This window comes from Ichthyophthirius multifiliis, assembly GCF_000220395.1.
Source record: "Ichthyophthirius multifiliis unplaced genomic scaffold scaff_1120509251175, whole genome shotgun sequence".
Lineage (NCBI taxonomy): Eukaryota > Ciliophora > Oligohymenophorea > Hymenostomatida > Ichthyophthirius > Ichthyophthirius multifiliis.
The window spans coordinates 64,926-81,041 of record NW_004086132.1 but is presented as its reverse complement, the minus strand read 5'-3'; the positions used below and the strand labels follow the sequence as shown (position 1 = coordinate 81,041).

At 18.7% G+C, this 16,116-nt stretch overlaps 5 protein-coding genes across 5 annotated transcripts, besides 14 other annotated features; 2 read left to right on the top strand and 3 right to left on the bottom strand. All coding sequences in view use genetic code 6, as the record gives it.

Moving 5' to 3' along the window:
• Positions 1-337, top strand: IMG5_154150 (hypothetical protein; the record flags this gene model as incomplete). The annotated part of the gene is made up of 1 exon (XM_004030715.1): positions 1-337. A coding segment is annotated over one exon (337 nt), but the record flags the coding sequence as incomplete, so codon positions are not given.
• A 43-nt stretch (positions 338-380) lies between these two features.
• Positions 381-418: a microsatellite.
• Positions 385-421: a microsatellite.
• A 311-nt stretch (positions 422-732) lies between these two features.
• Positions 733-5,211, bottom strand: IMG5_154140 (hypothetical protein; the record flags this gene model as incomplete). Its single annotated transcript, XM_004030714.1, has 7 exons — positions 733-2,095; positions 2,155-2,707; positions 3,056-3,661; positions 3,746-3,814; positions 3,873-4,112; positions 4,463-4,892; positions 5,188-5,211. The coding sequence occupies 7 exons, from the start codon at positions 5,209-5,211 to the stop codon at positions 733-735; spliced, it is 3,285 nt and encodes a 1,094-aa protein (XP_004030762.1).
• Positions 5,048-5,082: a microsatellite.
• Positions 5,059-5,175: a microsatellite.
• Positions 5,078-5,157: a microsatellite.
• Positions 5,096-5,182: a microsatellite.
• Positions 5,123-5,185: a microsatellite.
• Positions 5,140-5,181: a microsatellite.
• A 991-nt stretch (positions 5,212-6,202) lies between the features above and the next one.
• IMG5_154130 (hypothetical protein) lies at positions 6,203-7,560 on the top strand (the record flags this gene model as incomplete). Its single annotated transcript, XM_004030713.1, has 5 exons — positions 6,203-6,392; positions 6,431-6,540; positions 6,677-7,090; positions 7,141-7,204; positions 7,478-7,560. The coding sequence occupies 5 exons, from the start codon at positions 6,203-6,205 to the stop codon at positions 7,558-7,560; spliced, it is 861 nt and encodes a 286-aa protein (XP_004030761.1).
• A 204-nt stretch (positions 7,561-7,764) lies between these two features.
• Positions 7,765-7,830: a microsatellite.
• A 39-nt stretch (positions 7,831-7,869) lies between these two features.
• Positions 7,870-9,008, bottom strand: IMG5_154120 (protein kinase domain protein; the record flags this gene model as incomplete). The annotated part of the gene is made up of 2 exons (XM_004030712.1): positions 7,870-8,248; positions 8,615-9,008. 2 exons carry the CDS (start codon positions 9,006-9,008, stop codon positions 7,884-7,886), a joined length of 759 nt encoding a protein of 252 aa, XP_004030760.1. The 3' UTR covers positions 7,870-7,883.
• A 1,383-nt stretch (positions 9,009-10,391) lies between these two features.
• Positions 10,392-16,085, bottom strand: IMG5_154110 (importin 9, putative; the record flags this gene model as incomplete). Its single annotated transcript, XM_004030711.1, has 11 exons — positions 10,392-10,541; positions 10,604-10,768; positions 10,840-11,466; positions 11,506-11,623; positions 11,671-12,986; positions 13,033-13,434; positions 13,484-13,681; positions 13,773-14,024; positions 14,925-14,951; positions 15,001-15,022; positions 16,048-16,085. The coding sequence occupies 11 exons, from the start codon at positions 16,083-16,085 to the stop codon at positions 10,392-10,394; spliced, it is 3,315 nt and encodes a 1,104-aa protein (XP_004030759.1).
• Positions 10,771-10,804: a microsatellite.
• Positions 10,840-10,865: a microsatellite.
• Positions 14,135-14,183: a microsatellite.
• Positions 14,911-14,968: a microsatellite.
• Positions 14,917-14,979: a microsatellite.
• Positions 16,086-16,116: the final 31 nt, after the last annotated feature.

The following is a 16,116-nucleotide window of genomic DNA, read 5'->3' as shown; positions in this document are numbered from 1 at the left end:
ACCTGAGAATATGAGAAGTTTTAACCTTTCAATTTGTAATGATTAAAATGTTTCATATTATTCTGTAGGAGCTGAAACTTTATAAGCTCATTGTTCTGATTTATTTAAAGTTACTTCTAATGTTCTTTATAACGGGCTTAATAAAAGTTATGGACCACCAACTGATAATGATGGAGTTTTTTGCCATGAAGAAATTTAATGGGGAACTCATCTTCTAAATTTTGAATGTGATCATTCAGATTTAGTTGGTTTAGGTAGAAAAACTAATACTTATGAATAAGTTATTAATTTACTTATGTCAAATATTAGATATAATTATGGTATTTCTATAGAATGAGAAAAGATTGTTTTTTTTTTTATAGATAAATATAATAATACCATATTTATATATATATTTATTTTATATATATTTTTTTATTTTTTTTGTTCAAAAAAAAAAAAAAAAAAATTTTTACAGTTAAATAGTTTATATAATAACAATTTATAATTTCTTAAACTTCTTTATATTAGATTTTTAATTCCCTTCACTTAGATTTTTATATTAATAACATATGTAGATATTTATATTTTTTGTTGGAATTAAAAAGATAAATAACTTTAAATAATAAATATATTATAATAATATTATATAATTACTAAATTAAATAAAAGTATAAATAAATAATAATAATTAGATATATAATATTAGTTTATTAAAATAAAAAGCATTATAGATTTAAATAAAATTAAAAATCATATTTTTTTTTATTATAATCTATTAAAAAATCCATTATGTATTTATCTAAGTTTTTTATGGTTATCACATTCTACAATTCTTCCCTTTTCAAGCACAACAATTCTATCAAACTTTTCAATATTTTCTAATCTATGTGTAATAACAATAAGAGTTTTCCCCTCTGCAAACTAGAAAATTTATTTATTCAAAAGGTAATCAGTATAAGGATCCATATTTGATGTGGCCTCATCCAAACAGATAATTTCGCTATCCCTAAGTATTATTCTGAGAAAATTAATGATTTATTTTTCCCCATTAGAGAGATTTTCTCCACCTTAATTAATTTGGAAATCTAAATCATTATAATTATTATTGTTATCAAATTTTTGTTAATTATTTCTTATTTGTAAGCCTGTATTATTAATTTTTTACTAAATATATTCCTTTTCATAAATTCCAGTAGGATCTAAATTATCTTATAAGCAAGCTTTATAAAGGAATCCAAATTAAGGTATAATAGAAATTTAAGACCTTAAATATTTTAAGCTAAAATCTTACAAACTTTTATTATTTACAAATATTTATCCTTTCTAAATAGGATACATTCCAAAAAGTATATTAAATATCGAAGTTTTACCTGACCCTGTTCTTCCACAAATAGCAATTTTTTCTCCCTTTTTTATTTTTAGTGAAAAGTTCGAAATCACATATTATCCATTTTCTGCTAAATTATTGTTATATGCAAAACAAACATTTTTGAATATAATAGAATAGTTTTAATCGATTTCGCTTTAACTTAATTCGTATATTTACTAATCTTATTATTATTAATCTTTTAAAAGCGTAGTTATACTTTCCTATTCGTTTTATAAATACTACCCTATTCTTTCTACACTAATAATCTATTATTCCACAGTACAAAATTAAAATATTACATCAGAAAATTTTCCAGACAAAAGCAAAACATAAGTCAAACACATAGAAATAACTGCATTATTAATACCTAAAAATTAAAAAAACTCCTTCTAATAAACTGCTATAATACTTGATATTCCCACTACTAAAAAAAAAGCATTCATAATAGATTAAAGTCTAATCAACATCCATATTTAAATTGCTTAAGAAATCAAAAAGCTATTTATATTTTCATTTAGTGAGCTTATGTATTATTTTAAAATAAAATCTTCTTTTCCAAAAGCTCTTATTATAGATAAACCTTTACAAGTTTCGTTTATTATATTTAATAATTTCCCTGCATTTACCGAATTTAATCTTTTAATTTCTCTATTTGAAATTCTAAAAAGTTTCTATAATCTATTTACTGCGAAAATTGCTATAAAACAAAAGCTATAAGCCAATATAATTATATAATAATTCCAACTAAGCATCTTTTTTTTTTTTATGAATAACATATATTGGTAAAAAAAAAAAATATATACCCTACAACAATAGCTAAAAATTTAGTAAATCTATTAACTGAAGCAGGTAATAATTCATCAATATTAACAATATCATCCGAAACTCTATTAATGATTCTTCCTACAGGATTACAATCAAAAAACTTCATTTTTGAATACATAATACTTTTATTAAGTCTACAAAATAGTTTTTTTGAAGTTAAAATATTACAAATGCAATAAAGAAAACTTCTTAAAAATGTTATAGCTAAAAATATATAAATAAAAGACAAAAACAAATCTTTGAAATCTCCTTTGAAATATTTATTAATATTTTGAAAAGAAAAATTATTCTTTTTTTAATCTTCTTTAGGCTAAAAATAATACTTTAACCAAAAATCAATTAACATCATTGAACCTTAACTAAAAAAGCTTGAAATAAAATATAGAAATCCTAAAATGAAAGTCATAGATTATAAATAAAGTATAATAGTAGATAATTTTACATCTCCTTTTTCCCTTTTTTCTTCATTATTATTACTTAGCTTAATAATAATCTAATTGTCTTTTATTTATTATTCAGTTTATGCTTAACCTTATTGATTAAGCAATTATTATTTCGTAGAAATTCCACTATACTGTAATTAATTATTTGAATTAATTTCTAATAGTTGATTTGATGAAATTTTTGACATTGAATACGAATACTACTAGTAAACATTCTATTATTAAGCTTTTTGATTCAAAGCCTTTAAATTTTAATAATACATATTCGACTTTTAAGAATTATCAACTCTATAACTATTAATCATGCAATCTCTATCATGTGCAATTTAACTTTATTAATGAATATTTGAACCTAGATAACTCTCAGGTTAATTATGTTCATCATTATTATCAAAAAAATATAAAACTTCTTAATTATTATTATCAATTTCTAGACTATTTAAATCATAATCAATTAAAGAACTCGCGTATTCCATATAATCATCATTTGAAATAATTTTTGTTTTTTGAAAATTTTCCTTTTATAATTATCCGTTTATAAACTATTTAATTTTTTAATTATCTTTTTCTATTTTTCCGTTTTTCACATAAATAATCTTACTTATTTCCTCTTTTTTATTCAATAAACCATATTATGAAGTTATCAAAATTACTGTCTTTTATTTTTATTTGATTAAAAGTTATAAAATAGCATTTTCATATATTTTCTAAGCTACACTATAGTCCAGATTACTAAAAACATCATCTAAAAGATAAATATCATTACCTTAATAAATAGCCCTACATAGGCAAATTCTCTATTTTTATCCCCCACTTAAATTATTACCTTATGGCCCCACATTTCTTTAGTCTTCTTAATATTATAAATCAAAATCTTATTTCAATTCACAAGCCTCAAAACATTTTTTATACCAATTTTCATCATATTCTTTACCAAAAAGGATATTTTCTTTCACTGATTTATTTTATAACCAATGATTTTGCGATACGTAACTTATTGTTCCATTTACTAATATTTTATTAGTGTTTTTAAATATTTTCTCTATTTATTCTTTTTATTCATTTTATTCATTTACTACTTTTTATTAACTTTTCCTTTTTTCATCCATTAATAGTAAAATTTTACTTTATTTCCTATCTATTTATTACTCCATTTCATTTAAAATAGCATTCATTAATGCACTTTTGCCACTTCCTAATACATTTAATGAATATTTTTTAATATTAATATTTTTTTTTTTAAAAAAAAAAACCTATTAACCCTATAATTACATTTAAAGTTCCTTAATGGATTGTTAAAGTACTAATTTTTAATTCGAAAGTAGAATTATTATTTTTCTTATTTTTAGAATTTACTTCATCTTCATAATTATTTTCATTCTCTTTGCTTTCATCATTTTCCTCATCATCATCATCTTCATCAATATTTTAAACATTATATAATATAGGCTTACAAAGGAAATTATCAATACTTTCGTGTGCTTTTTCTTCAGCTATAGAAGAAAAATTACTTTTTTAATCTTAAGGCTTAGTATTTTTATATGCGAAAAGTTTTTCTAAAACTACTTAGTTTTTATCAATATCATATTTATTTATTTTTTATCCAGTTATTTATTATTAAGGCCATTTGAAAAAAGATGCTCTTAATTAAATATCCACTTTATAATACTTTTCATTTAATTATTATAAATCTTATTTTGGCGAATTAATAAAATTCTATTATTTAATTTCATTACTATTTATTTAGTTATTTTCTAAATTTTTTTATAATTCTTTCAAACTAATTTCTTTATTTATTTTGTTAATAAAAATAGTAATATTATATTACAATTATAATATTTACTGTTTTCTTTCTAAATTTCTTTCTAATTCATTAAAATTTAAATTCTTCTTAAAGAAACAAAAGATTTAATAACCATACTTAAAGAAAATGGTATAATTCCCATAGGATAAATAATAAAATTGGAAACTGCAATAATAGAAAATACATTAACATTTTTCTAAAATTTACTTTTATCCTAATATGAATCATAAGATTATTATAAAAAAAAGAATAGCAAAAAATAGCTTAAACCATTCCAAAATACTAACTAGATAATATCGAACATGGACATTTGTAGCAAACATTTTAGTTCTAATTTTCTTATTTAATCAATTTTTTTTTTAAAATGTTCTTCCCATCCAAATTATTTTATACTTTTTATGCCTTCATAAATGTCTTAACTAAGAGAAATTCTATCATCTTTGTATTTATATTATTTACAAACTATACACTAATGTAAAAAAAAATATTCTTATAATAAATAATAAAAAATATTATTTAAATCGATATTTTTATATAAAATTGTGTTTAATATTGTGTTTAAAAATTAAAAATATAAAAAAAAAGTAATTTTCAACATTTGTAAAGTTATATAAATAAAAAAAAATATATTTATATATATATATATATAATATATATATTTATTTTATTAAATATTATATATTTATTTTTTTATATTTAATTATATTAATTTTTTTTTTTTTATATTAATTTTTATAATTATATTTTTTTATTATATTATATACAGTTTCAATAGTTATAGCCAACATATTAAATAAAACTGCTCCTATTAAAAAATATAAGCCCTAACTAATTGAGTTTTATAGCATTATATAAATTAGAATCATTAAAATAACAGTTGTAAATGTTCCACTTATAGCTTCTATTAGTCCCCAAAATAGTTAAAGAATTTAATCAATATCAACAGTCATGGCATTATTAATATCAGGAATATTTTTATTTTTTTCCTTATTTTTTTAATCAATTTCTTCTTAAAAAACCTGACTTTTTAAGGCTTTTTTAAAAATGATATATTATAAAGTTGTTTTGCATTTCGCTTACCATTTCGCATTAAACCAATTATATTATGCTAAAAATATACTTCTAATAAAATACATAAAAATTAATGATAAAATTAAAATTGTTATAATTAATTTATTTTATTAAGTTTTCGTCCTATTAAATAAATAGGTTATTTTATCAAGAACATATATACTTATACAATTTAGCATATTTTAAAATAAACTCATTAAAAGCCCCATAAACAAGTACTTTCCAGTCATATGCAAAAAAAGTTTATTTAGATTAAAGTGGACTGTATTTTGGAAATGTTAAGGGTTATTTCTTATATAATTTTCTAATTCTTCTATTGTTTATCGGATTTAGGTAGTTTATGTTGTATATTTCTACAAATCTTCATTCTGAATTTAGCATTAAAAACTATTATATTTTTCTTCAGTTTCTTATATTAAACTAGTTAGTTAAGTAAAAAATAAATTGTAATCTTCTGAAGAAGAAATATCGTTAGGATATTATTAATTTTACATTTTTTTTTTTTCAGTATATTTTTTAAAAATGAATTAAAAACCAAATATATTATTTTTAGATTTAAGTTTATTTTTTATTAAAAAATAAAAAATAAAATTCTCTAAATTATTTAACTTTTTCGAATGATTATTATTATGTTTTCTAAAATTAAAAATAAAATTAAAAAATAGATAAACAAAATAAACGAAGACAAATAATTTAAATAAAATAAACATGAATGAAAACTTGGAATTATAATAACATTTTTAAAGCGACTTAAATAAAGTTTAAAATACTAATGATAAAACTAATGAAAATTACTAAGTAAAATAATAGTCATTTTATGACCCAAATAAAATTATTTCTATCAAAAATGTCCATAAAACTTATATTTTAGGAGTTGAGGGAGTAACTGCATTAAGAGGTAAATAAAATAATAAAAACTAATAATTATTTAAAAAGGTGTAACTGTAGATATAAAAGAAGGGGAATTTGTAACTATATTAGGTACATCAGGAGGAGGAAAAACTACTTTATTAAATATAATGGGCACTATTGATAAGCCGACAAAAGTAAAAAAAAATTCATATAATATATTATTCTATTTCAAATTTTATAAAAAAATAATATATATGTATATATATATAAATAAATACAAATAATTTTAAAAATAAAAAAATAACAATAAAATATATATATAAAAAAAAGGGGGATGTATATATATGTGGTTAAAAAATAAAAAATAATACAGATGATAAATTTCTAGCTAGTTTACGTCTTACAAAACTAGGTTTTGTATTCTAAACCTTTAATCTAATTTAAAGTTTAACAGCATTAGAAAATGTGGAACTTCCCATGATTTTAAGAGGAGAATTAAGCAAAGATTAAATCAGAAAAAGAGCCATTTAATTATTAACATAGGTCGGTTTAAAGGAGAGAATAAATCATTTCCCAAATTAACTTTCAGGAGGAGAATAATAAAGAGTAACAGTAAGTCGCTCGCTATCAAATAATCCCAGAATTTTACTTTTGGATGAACCTACAGGCGATTTAGATACAAAATCTACTGATTAAGTAATGAAAATATTACTAGATTTAAATAAAGATAATAATATTACTATGGTATTTTTTTATTTTTTTGATTAAAAATAAAATAAAAAATAAATGAATAGATTATGGTTACACATGATGTTGCTTTAAAGAATTACGCAAATAGAGTCATTAAAATGGTAGATGGTAAAATAAATTTAATAGAAAAAATACCAGATAATAAAAGAGAAGAAAATTTATAAAACCTATCTAGAATAGTAGAAAGTTATAAAAAAAATTAAGAAAAATCTAATGTTTCTTGTCATTTAGAATTTATTTCAACTAAATAAATCGGAGTTAAAAATAATGAAGAAAATTTGAATAATAATGGATAAGAGGCTAAAATTGGTGTGATATAATAATTATCTTAAAAAGAATAAAATTAAGTTAATTAAATTGAAATTAATAATAATAAAACAGAATATAGAAAATCTAATGATTATCCGATTATTTAATATATGAGAAAAAAAACAGAATTATAAATAGCTGCTAATAATGATTGAATTGAAAATAAAAAGAAATATAATATCTTAAAAGTAAATAAGTTCATTTATTTTTTTAAGTTTTATATTCTAAACAATTTTTTTTTTTTTTTAAAAAAAATAACAAAACAAAAAAAAAAATTAAGTATATAAACATATAATTAAAATATATAAACATAAAATATGTTAAAAACTAATAAAAATAAATACAATCACAAAATAATAATATATACATATATATATATATATATATATATATATATATATATATATATATACATATATATATATCTCAAATTATTTAAAAACAAAAGTTCTCAACTTTTTGATCAAACTTTTCTTCCTCATCTTTTTTTATGAATACGGACTTTTTAATGATCATCTTCTTCCTCTTCTTCATTAATAGCCATTTTTAATTTCAACTTGGATTTCTCATAAATATTTGATGCTTTGTATTTCTATTAAGAGTTTTATCTTCTACTGTTACTCCTACTTTATTATTTTTCGTCAATAGACCCTATAGTATAATAAGCATTTTTTGAAGCGTCAGATTTTTGTCTAGAATTGCATCCTGTAAAAAGAGAATCTTTAATAACAAAAGAGCTTAAATTATTATCGATTTGTTCAATATCTTTACTAAGGTAAGGAATTCTTAAAGGCATAACAAATAGAGATTTTGTTTTTTCTCTTACGCTATTAGCAGGTTCATCTAATTTAAGGTTTTCTTAAGAAGGTGATTTTTTTATTACTTAATTAAAGTATTCGTGTTTTAAAATATCTTATATTTTTATTCGTTTTTCAGGATATTTTTCTAACATTTTTACAAGTAAATCTTTACAATGTTTAGAACTTTATTCAATTTCTTTTTTATTAAAATCTATTATGCAATATTTATTTTTTTTCAAAACTTCATTAAATTTGTTTCCTGGAAATACTGCTTCTCCAGTAATTCTATCCAAAAAAATAAAATATTAATACAAAAAAAAGTAAATATAATTAATTATAAAATAACTTTTTTTTTACAATATATAAAATATAACTCCTGCTGAAAAAATATCACATATAGACTAATAACCTTTAGTTTAATCAACTAAATTAGCTACTTCAGGAGCTACAAATCCAGGAGTTCCACATTTAGGAAATATATATGGGAATTCATTTTCGAAAGCTCCTAAACCAAAATCTATTATTTTAAGAATCCCTTTTTATGTAAAAAGAATATTCTCAGGTTTCAAATCTCTATGCATTATATTTTTAGAAGTATAGTATTGTATACCTTCTATAAGCATTTTCATTATTAATGTTATTTTGTTTTCATTAAAAGGTTATTATGAGTGTCTTTTAATTTCTTCATATAAGGAGATCCCATCTATTATTTCCATTACAAAATATATTGTATTTTCGCCTTCATAAACTTCATATAATTTTATTACATTCTAATTATCTGTTATACTTCTCATTACTTTCATTTCATTATATATGGAAAGCATTCCTTTATTTTGGCTTAATATTTTTTATTTTTCAAAGCATTTTACCGCTACTTTTTGTTTAGTTATTTTGTTTATTGCAGAATATACCTATTTATAAATATTTTTATGTTAATTAAACGAAAATATGATCTTATTTTACAATAGCATAATTCCCCTTTCCTATTTATGCTTTTATTTTATATTCATCTTAAAAACGAGATTATATTACTTTTTAACTTAATATTTATTTAAGCTTTGTCAAAACTATTTATTCTGAAAAATATTAGAATGTCTATTTTTTTTATTTTATTATTAAACCATACATTACTTATTAATTATTATGCTTATTTTTCTAATATATCCATTTTATATGTGTATTTGGCTTTAGTTCAATTATTTTTTCTGGAAACTTTTAAAATCGTTCCTTGAATTTTAAATGTAAATAAAAATTTAATTTTTTTTATTATTACATTACAAATAATTAAAAATTCATCTACCATATATACATATTTTATTTTATCTGGTAGTATTATATTATGTTTAACTATTCTATATTCATATTAAAATTTAGAATAATCTATTGTACCTTCTTTCGTATAATAGTCTTATATTTTTGTATCACTATTAAAATATATTTATTAATTTATTTAAACTGCATTATTATCATTTTAAGGTTTTATTTTATTTATAGACATTTTAATAATGTTTTTTTTTTAAAAAAATCTATTATTATTGTTATATTTTATTATTAAGCATTAAAATTTTTTTTTCGTCATTTGAATAATAAATTTTTATATATATATTAATAAATCATATTTGAAAGTTTATTAATTTTAAACACTTAAACAAATATTTATAATATTAAATTAAAAAATTGTTTAACTTTTGCTTTGTAATTAATAATATGAACAAGAAAAAAAGAATAAATGAATAATTTATTCTTATATAAAATTGAATATAAATTATAACTTCTTATATGAAATTATTATAGATTTCTAAAGACTATAGTTTATTATAATTACATTATTAAAAAAAATACATATTAATTTGCTTGTAATAAATTATTAAATATTCTCCAAAAATATTAAAATATTTATTTATAACTTATTTAATTGATATAATTTAAAAATTAATCCGTAATATATATAAATTATTATAATTTTTAATTTAAAATTATATTTTTTTCTCTCAATTTTTTAAATTAAAAGAATAAAAAAAAAATTTAAATATTTAAGATATTATATATTAAAATTACTATTTTTTAATATTTTAATAATTCTGAAAAATTTTCATATAAAAAAAAAAATCAAAAAAGCCAAAAATAAAATAAAAACCAATTTAATTTTTAATAAATAAATATAATTTTTTATCTTTTAATAACTATCAATTTAACTATAATTAATCTAAATTTTTGATCATCACATGTTTTTTTAACAACATAATATCTTCCCTTAATAATTTTCTAAGACATTCAGTAAAATATTTAATATTATTTTAAGCTGTGAGCTAATTAAATATTTTTTTTAACATTTCCTATATTTAAAAAAAACAAAAAAATATAGATAAATATAAATAAAATAAAAAAAAAGGAATACACTGCATTCAATATCTATAAATTCATCATTTAAATAAATTAAATCTTCTTCAGTAGTTTCATCACATTCTTCCCCATCATCATATCCGAAAGCAAATCCTTCAGTCATATAATTAGTAGATCCGATTTCAAATTCTCCCAATCCTCCAGTTTTATTTTCTCCAGTCTAAAAAATAAAAAAAAGTAAACAAAATAAAAAAAAATATTAAAAACATTAAATTTTTTCTAAATATCAACATTATTATTATTATTATTATTATTATCTTCTTCATCTTAAATAATATTCAAATCAACTTCGATTTTTTCTTCATTATCTAATTTTTCATAAACCAAATTATCTTCATCTTCATCTTCTTCTTCTTCGAATTAATCATCATCTTATACTTCTAACCTATCTTTATCATATTAATTAAATAATTAATTTTTTTCTTTTTTCTTTTCTTTTTTTTATTAAGGTCCCATTTCATTATCTAATCCTCTTATCAAAGTACTTAAAATCTTATATGGCGCAATTACATCATTTCCCACATTTGAATGAGATGGATTATATGCAATAGCCAATAAATTTTCTATTCTTTTATCTTTTAACAAAAAGAGTTTACTTAAAGCCAAAAAAGTTGTGTTTTTGGTCAACCTTCCTCTAAATACAGGCTATTATAAAAGCCATTTATCAATTAAAACTTTTATCGCAGGTCTATTTTCTATACTAAACGAACTTAGGAAATTTACAGCTTCCAAAGCATTATTATTTATTAACCTGGCCCAAACTAATACTAAACCTTAAACAGTGGTAGCTAACTTTGAACGGAATATTTTATAAACTATTTGCCTTAATATATCTGGATCACCATTTCCTCCAAGAAGCTTTTTAATTTTTAGTTTTTTTATTTTTTATAATTTTACTTTATGAAAAGCTATTATACACAAATTTCCTGAATAAGTAGACGAAACTTCGCTTTGAGAATTTAAAGGAATTTATAAAAGTTTCATTATTACTTTCATCATATCTTATATTAAATTACTTTATATTTTTTTATATTTTTAAAATACAGAACATTTTATATTTACTTTTAAAATATGTATTCATTTCCTATTTTTAAAAAGCTTTTAAGACAAATTGTTGCATTTTATTAAAGTGTATTTTCTTCGTTTAAAATCATTAGTTAAATTAAAGGATTTAACAATTACATTAAGGAATTTGCATCAGAATTATTTTTGCAATAATTAATAAAAATATTTATTATCTCTAAAATACTCTTTATTTATTTAAAAAAATTATAACATAAAAAATATAAATAATTATTTACAATCATCAAATTAATATCATATTATTTAATTTATTGCAAACTTGGATTAACTTCCAAATAATTTTAGAAAAGTTAAAAACTGTCTAAAATAAAAGGCGAAATTCCTTCAAATACAACCCTAAAAGCCATAGGATTTTCCACTAATAAAACAAGTAAATTCATTACACATTTATTAATTCCAGGATGATCATTTAAAAGTGTAAAAATTTTGAGGATATAATTAGCTCCTACACTAGCCAATTCAACCGAATAATTATTATTTTCTAATTTGATTAAATTTTAAAGACTATCTAAAACCATAAGAACAGTATCCTAATCTTAAAAAATATCCAAAATTTGAATAAAATAATGAATAATGTCTACATTTCCAATTCCATAATAAGAAAATTAGGTAGAATTCATTAATTAATTTTTGAAAAAGTGTATTTTATGTGAGATAATTCCTAAGCTTTTAATTGCAACAAGCAAAACAAAAGCTTAATTATTTTAATTAAAAATACACTCCTGTGTAATTTTGAAAGCTTCTAAAAACAGAGTTACATCTTTAGCCCCTATAATTTCAGAATATCGTGAAATACACCATAATGCTCTCGAAATTAAAATCGAATTTTCCTATTTATTGAATGTTTTTATTAAGTATTTTATTAACTGTAATATATCATATTATTTATTTCGATAGCAAAATACAATAATATCATCTGAAAAGCTTCCCAAAATATATAAAGCGGCTTCTTGTTATTTTAATAAGTGTTTTTCAGAATTATTTTAAAATCCGGAGTTTTTTATTATTTCGGAAAACTTTTCTTTTGATAATTCTATACTTGTTTTTTTATCTTTTTTTATTTTCAAAGCTCTATCGAAAGCATTAATTAATTCTTGATTTTAGTTTTTATTACTATCTTTACCCATTATAAAATTTTCACAAATTTAAAATATTGCCAATACAGTTTCATCTTTATATTTATCAATTAATGAAAATAATAATTATATGCACTAGTTTCTTATACTATTTTTAGTATATTCATCTTCTTCATTTACTATTATTGCAGATGTAGGTTCATATATATATAATTATTCCTTTTTTAATAAATATAAATATATTTACATATTTTTTTTTACTTACAATATCTTTTGTTATAAAAATAAAATTTGAAAGGGCATTTATTAAAGGATAGACTGCAATTTTTATAATTTAATAAAATGTTTCTTTGATTGCTAAAGTACTTATTAACTATATGCAGTTTAAAGTAAGTCTATATATATCATTTTAATATAACTATTCATCCTCTTCATCTAAATAATGGCTTCCTAAAGATATATTTTCTTCATCTTTTTGTTCTTTTTATTTCCAAAACTCATCTATTGGCTAAATATTTTCATTTAAAAATTTTAAAGGTACATTATAAACACAATTCCACATATATAAAGGTAATATAGAATTAAAGAAGCTCCAAATAGGAATTAATTTCGAGCTTATAGATTTTCTTGAATAATAAGTAAAGTCTCTATAAATTATATTTAAAATCTATTATTTTTAATTAAAAAATAGCTTTAAATTTATTTAAAATAAGTACTTTTAAAATATAAATTTTCATTTTTATATGAGACTTCGGGTTTGTTTTTAAAGCACTCATAAATAAGTTAATCCAAGCTTCAAAAGTATCATCAAAACATTAAGAAACCAACTAATTATTTAAATCATCAGCCCAAGCAAAAGAACCTACAATCATATATAATAATACAATAAGTTTTACTCTTTAATCTTCATTTAACTATTTATTTATTTTTAATTATTTTGTTTATATGTGTAATTAAAATAAATAATATGTATATGTATTTTTATATATAAGTACATTATATTACTTCAGGATTAGCAAAAATATGGAAAAGAGATAAAAGCAATGAAGGTATTATTGGAGCTAATGAAAATTATTCAGGTAATATTTTTTCTTGGATGTATTTTTCATTAATTGAGGAAAATAAAGTACTGAAAAACTCTAATCCAGTATCAACTAATTGTATTTCCTAAGTAGGAATCCATTAAATTATTTCTATTAAAGAATTAGTCCATAATTAAACACCATCGAAAAATATTAAATCTGATATTATTAATGCCTTTTTTTAATTATATTTATTTAAAATATTTTTTTTTTTTGTTTTAACTATTATTTCTATTATTTTTAAATTTTCGACATTCATTACTATTCCGTTTAATAATAATTCTCTAATTTACTATTTTATTATTTTATTTATATTTAGATTTATATTTAATTTTTACTTTTTTTTATTTCTATAATTGCTTGTCTTTCATCCAATTATCTTTAAGAATATTTTTTATTAATATGCCAATGTAGGCTCTAAATTATTCTTCATAATCTTAGCAGACTAATAATTTTATGGATTAATAAGCAAACTCTTCTTTTTATTATATTAAATCTAATAGATATTAATCTCCTTTTACTAATAATTAATCTTTATTATTAATAATATTTTGATAAATTTCAAACACAAATTATGTTTCGCTCATTTAAAAGGTATAAGTCCTTAAATTAAAATAATTAATAATAAATAAAAAATATATATTTTTTAATTTCTTTATGTTTTTATAAAGGAAGAAAAAATTAACATATAAAATAAACTATAATATAATTAATTATTTTTATTATATTTACATATTAATTATTTGAAATTTTTTATATTTAAAAAGTTTTATTATATCTGATTAATTTTAAATTAATTTATTTTTAAAATTTTATTTACTATATTTGTTTTTAGTAAACTAAGAAAAATTAAATTAATAATGCATCTCTAATATTTTTTAATATTAAAATAAACTATAAAAAGTATATTTTATAATATATATATATATATATTATTTAATATTTAAATCTTTATAATTAAAAAAAACCCATTTATAATTATATTTTTTTAAAAAATTTAAAATTAAATATAATAATTATTTATAAATTATAATAAAATCCTTTGTTTTAAAGCAATCTATAAAATTATATATACTATATTATTAAAAAAATTATATATATACTATATGATTAAAAAAAATTAAAATATAAATTTAAAAATTTATCTTTACTGTATAAAATAAATAAAATAAACTATATAAAATAATATGTATTTAATATATTTCACACAAATACGAATAAATTTTATAATAATTTTGCTATTTAAATAGAAATAATTAATACAAAAATAAATAAAAATTATAATAAATTAACAAAAAAAATGCAAAATCCTCTTCATTACAATTATATAAGTAACTTTTTAAAAAAAAACTATCAAATTTATGGAATCTTTTATATTTTATTGAACAAAATTACAAATAATCTAAAATACTTAACACGATTTTAATGATAATATTTTTCTTATAAATTTTCAGTCTATCAAGTACATAAATATTTAAGAATGATACTAATATATTTGTAATAATCTTAAAATTTACTTTGAAATCATCGCGATTAATTCCAATATTATTATAAAATGCAAATAACCATGAAAATATATACTTAGCATTACAAATAATATTTATATTAATAGATATATTGTTTCTTATTTTATTTTTATAATTAGTGAATAAAAATCCAGATGATTTATTTTAAATAATATAATAGAATTATAAATAAATTTATTTTTTGCATTTGTACATATAATATTTTAAATGGATACTTTTTATAATAAAATCTGATTTTATTTTGAGCACTTTTATATGCGTTTTTTTCGAATAAGGATTAGAAATATCCTTTTTTTAAAAATTTAATTAAACTATGAAAACTATAATAGGAATTTTATCAATAATTCATTTTATATTATTATTATTGATTAGTTTTATATATACTTTTGTATATAATAATGTTGATATGTAACCATAAAATCCTTTCAAAGTTTAATTTTCAATTAAAAAAATCATTGAATTATTATTTTTATTTATTTTTAATTGCTTTATTCATTTAGAATTTATGGAAAATATAAATATATTAATTTTTAACTTTTTAATTGGCATTTATTATTATTGTGAATAATTTATTTAATTTCCTTTTATGAATAAGTATTATTTGCAAAGATATACATAAGTTATTATATTTTATTTGTATATTTGCATTCTTTAAACTATTGATTATTTTACTTCTCATTTTAAAGAGAAATCATGTTTACTTTATTCATTTATTTTAGGAACATTCCTGATTACTGTAGA